This window comes from Eurytemora carolleeae, unplaced genomic scaffold (genome assembly GCF_000591075.1).
Source record: "Eurytemora carolleeae unplaced genomic scaffold, Eaff_2.0 scaffold1242, whole genome shotgun sequence".
In the NCBI taxonomy this organism is placed as follows: domain Eukaryota; kingdom Metazoa; phylum Arthropoda; class Copepoda; order Calanoida; family Temoridae; genus Eurytemora; species Eurytemora carolleeae.
Window position 1 is genome coordinate 7,362 of NW_019397482.1, and position 4,170 is coordinate 11,531.

General features: G+C 33.1%; 1 protein-coding gene across 1 annotated transcript in view; it reads right to left on the reverse strand.

Annotated features, from left to right (window-relative positions):
- Positions 1-4,170, reverse strand: part of LOC111714532 (uncharacterized) — a gene marked incomplete at its 3' end in the record, with an annotated part of 11,415 nt that extends 7,245 nt beyond the window's left edge. Inside the window, exons 1-3 of the mRNA XM_023489664.1 lie at positions 4,033-4,170; positions 993-1,069; positions 719-787 (exon numbers count right to left, since the gene is read on the reverse strand). Of these exons, the coding sequence (XP_023345432.1) occupies positions 719-787; positions 993-1,025 (102 nt within the window). The remainder of the gene's footprint in view (positions 1-718; positions 788-992; positions 1,070-4,032) is intronic.

Consider the following 4,170-nt stretch of genomic DNA (forward strand, 5'->3'; position numbering starts at 1 on the left):
CCCCCCCCCAGCATATCCTGGTTTTCAAGTACCCCAGCAGGGATAGGGTTAAACCACCCTAGCTTGAATTAATTTGTACATCTCACATGGGAAGGGGAAGGGGTCCGGTTATATTAATTTAAAGGCAAAAAAGAGATGTAGTTCTGATTAGTTTTTATAATTACTCTATGATTATGATAACAAAGCATCAAAAGCGACCATAAAATAATCAAGCATAATTCAGACTGTAAGGCGAAATTCCAATTGGGTTTTCATCCCAAATTAGCACTTTTTCTGAGTTAAGACGATGAGTCTTCGGATTTTAGCATCAGAGACAAAGAATTAAATTGACAGAATTAATCACTCCAAAGATAAGAAAACAACGTAATCTTTCCTATAATAACTCAATTAATGGTTTAAAGGAAGGGTTTAGTGAAAGATCTCTTGGAATTACGTCAATATCCCAACTTTAACCTCACTTGTCCTATCTCACTTGTCCTATCTGTAAAAAGAGAAAATGAATAAAAGGATTAAAGACATGTTTTACAAGCTGAGTAGAAAATATGCAAATTGTAAAATAAAACGTCTTATAGGTCTAAAATGAACCCTAAAAACTTTCTCTGCACTCTCAGTTCAACTATTGTGTCTAGCCAGTCACTCCCTTTAAATGAATTCTAGGCAAAAGACCTGATTTATCCTTAAAATGGTTGAATGAAAGGGGGTGTCCCCCTGTAAATACCTGTTTAGGAACTGGTATTATAGTGGTGGTTGTCACATATCCATTTTCGGCTCCAAACCTCTTGTCCAACTGTTTGAGAAAAAAAATTCTATATCAACATGTATCAAAAACACGAACAACAATATAATCTTTAAACGAATAATTTTAATTCATCCAATACACATTAAAGATTTTACATTTTATTTAATGGGAAATTCTAACAAAAAAGATTAGATCTAAAATATATAATTTCCGCTTGTGGGGTACCCCCCCCCCGAATCCTATTTTTTGGTACCTTGTTATCAATGAAATGAAACCCTTTCACCATTTCTTCAGTTGCTGCTTCAGTTTGGGAGAATAGCAACAAAGCAGCTCGAAAGAGATTAAAATTCATTTTCTAAAAATTAGATTTTGAAAAAGAGTATATTATTTAAATGTCACTTAGATTGAAATATCGTATTATTTTGACAAAACTGTGTAATGTAAACTTATCATTTCGACATTGGAACAAATATCTATTATTATTTATTATATTGGATCTACTGATAATTTAATTAATCAATATAGTGGTCGGTTGTATACATCACGATATGGTTACGTATCTAACGCTGTACACTTGTATATTGAGTGATGTATTTCTAAGGGGTGGTTTTATGTAGATATTTGAATATTAGTATTGATATTTAGATAGATACTTAATACGGATTGTAAACACAGGATTGTATACTGCAGTACATTCAAGTTCAGTTGTTTGTTTATTTTAATAAAAGTATGACCTTGCATCGTGAAAAAGTGTAAAAACAATTCTACTTGTAAAATTGTGAGTTTTTTTTTCAAAATACCAAAAAATTGTGCATGGCTAGAACTTTTAAGGTTGGGAGACTCCAGAGTATATCCCTCGAGTTGCATTTGCGTAAACCATTTTAAAGAAGGAGAAAAAACCAAGTTTGAAGAAAAATCCAACACCGTTGCTCTCAACTTTAGGTGCGAATAAAAATGAATTTACAGTATTGTTTAATTTAAAATTTTAATAATTTTGTTAAAAATTTTATAAAAATGCATTTACAGCTTGTTTAATTTATAATATATAACATAATTTAAAAAAAAACTTTTTGCTAATAAATTGAAAACCTACAAATTTGAAAATTGTCAAATGTTTGCATCAACATCATCGAATACTCTTTAAATAAAGAAAGAAAATCTAAAAATTGGTCAATTCCATGAAATCCCTCTGAGAAATACGATCACTCTTTATACAAGTGTACAGCGTTAGGTACGTAAACATATCGTGATGTATACAACCGACCACTCTATTAATTAATATATAGGGAGGTCGGTTGTGTACATCTGAGGTAAGCTTTACCTCTTCGTTTTATTACTCTATGGATAAACATAATAGTTTATTAATGAACATACCATCGAGTGGTGGTGTTTAAAATCATGGCATTTTTATTGAATTTAAGAATTTATGGACAAACTTTTTAAACGACTTTTTCTGTCCAAACTTTAAAAAGCGAGAGTGACAGCAATTAAAAAATGTTCAAAATGGGAAATTCTCCAAATACCTGGGAATCTGGGGAATTCCCTAAATGCCTGGGAATCTGGGAAATTCCCAAAATTCCTGGGAATCTGGGGAATTCCCAAAATTCCTGGGAATCTGTGAAATCCCCTAATACTTGGGAATCTGGGGAATAGATAAATATAGATTGCTCATAAGACAACATTTCTCAACTTACCAGTTATAGATGTACAGAGATGTTTGAAATATATTCCAACTTATAGATTACTTGGGTTGGTTCCCCCCCTACCCCCTTCACTGACTCACGTTGGTGGTCTTAGTGGCGTCTAATGATAACCCCCCCTCCTTGAGTAAAATAAGGTGGTGGGGCAGATAAGGTTGTATTACTCTGCACTTTATTTTAAAAAAACGGTAAATGAAAGCAGTTATTTAAAACTGCTTTCAGCGAGAAAATCTCCTTGAAAAAAATAGCAAGATGGAAGAGGGGATGGGGGTAAATTTAAGGATTTTTTTCAAGACAGCATGTGGAAAAGGGGGTGAATTGGAATATGTACCTCTTTTGTTAGGAAATGGCACTTTTTTTGGGGTGGGGGAGGGTGTAAATTGCAGTATTCTATGCAACTTAAATCCTGAAACCACCCTTGCCCAGTATGGAAAAATTTAAAATACCTAAGAAATTTGTCAAATGGTTAGCTATTTAGGAAATTTCCAAAATCTTTAAAATATACTACCCTCAAATTCCTACAGGAATTTGGGAAATTTCGGGAATTCCTCAAATGCCTTTAGTCTAAGAAATTTCAAATTTTAATCTAACAAAATTTGTTGGAGCACCTGCATCAAATTCACCTTAGCAGAATCATTAAACAACATTTGACGATTGATTCTGTTAGGATGAATTTAAAGCCGGTGATCCAACAAATTTTTTTGGATGAAAATTTGAAATTTCTTAGAGTTTGGGTAATCAGGAAATTTCCGAAATATCTTGGAATCTGGGAAATTCCCCAAATACCTAGGAATCTTGGGAATTAGCCAAAGGCCTGGGAATCTGGGAAATTTCCCAAATAACTGGGAATTCCCCAAATTACTTAGAGAATATAATGGTAGTTTATTTTTCAATTATAGGAAATTTCTCAAATGCCTAGTTGTTTGGGAAATTTGCCAATTACCCAGACATTTGAGGAATTCCCAAAATATCCAGTCCTTTGAGAAATTTCCAAAATCTAAAAAATAAACCAACCTCAACTTATTACAAAAGTTTGGGAAATTTTGGTAATTCCCTAAATGCCTGGAAATTTCCCGTACTCGGGATTCTGGGAAATTCCCCAAATGCCTTGGAATCTTGGAAATACTCCAACTTCCTTAAAGAATCTGAGGGTGTTATATTATTTCTCAAATGCCGAGCCTACATGGGAATATCCTAAATATAAGGGAATTTGGGGAATTCCTCAAATACCTAAGAATCTGGGGAATTTTTCAAATTCCGGGAATCCTGGGAATTCCCCAAGTTCCTATTTTTATCAAAAGTATAATTGTTGTCGGGTCATGGGGGACAAAATATAAGGAATTCTTGATGCTTAATATTTTGATTTGCTAACAACATATATCTTTTGAAATCTAAATATTTATTGTCTTTTTAAATTGTACAAAATAAATTGCTAAGTACATAATTGGTGTAATTGTTTGACTAGACAATCCTACCTTGTTCAGAGTAAACCTTAATCTGACCATGAGAAACGAATTATTCCAAATTTATAAAATTGCATCATCTAATATTCAATGAAATATGTCAATATCTTTTAACATGTTTTAGAATAACCTTCATACAAACTGATTTGTTTTCTCCAGATCTGGAGTTGGGTAGTTTCTTTACGGCAGAAAATACTCCCCACAGGAGCCAGAAGGTGAGGGGTTTTAATAAGGCTCCCACCTCCCAAGGTGAGCGTGTTTACGTTAT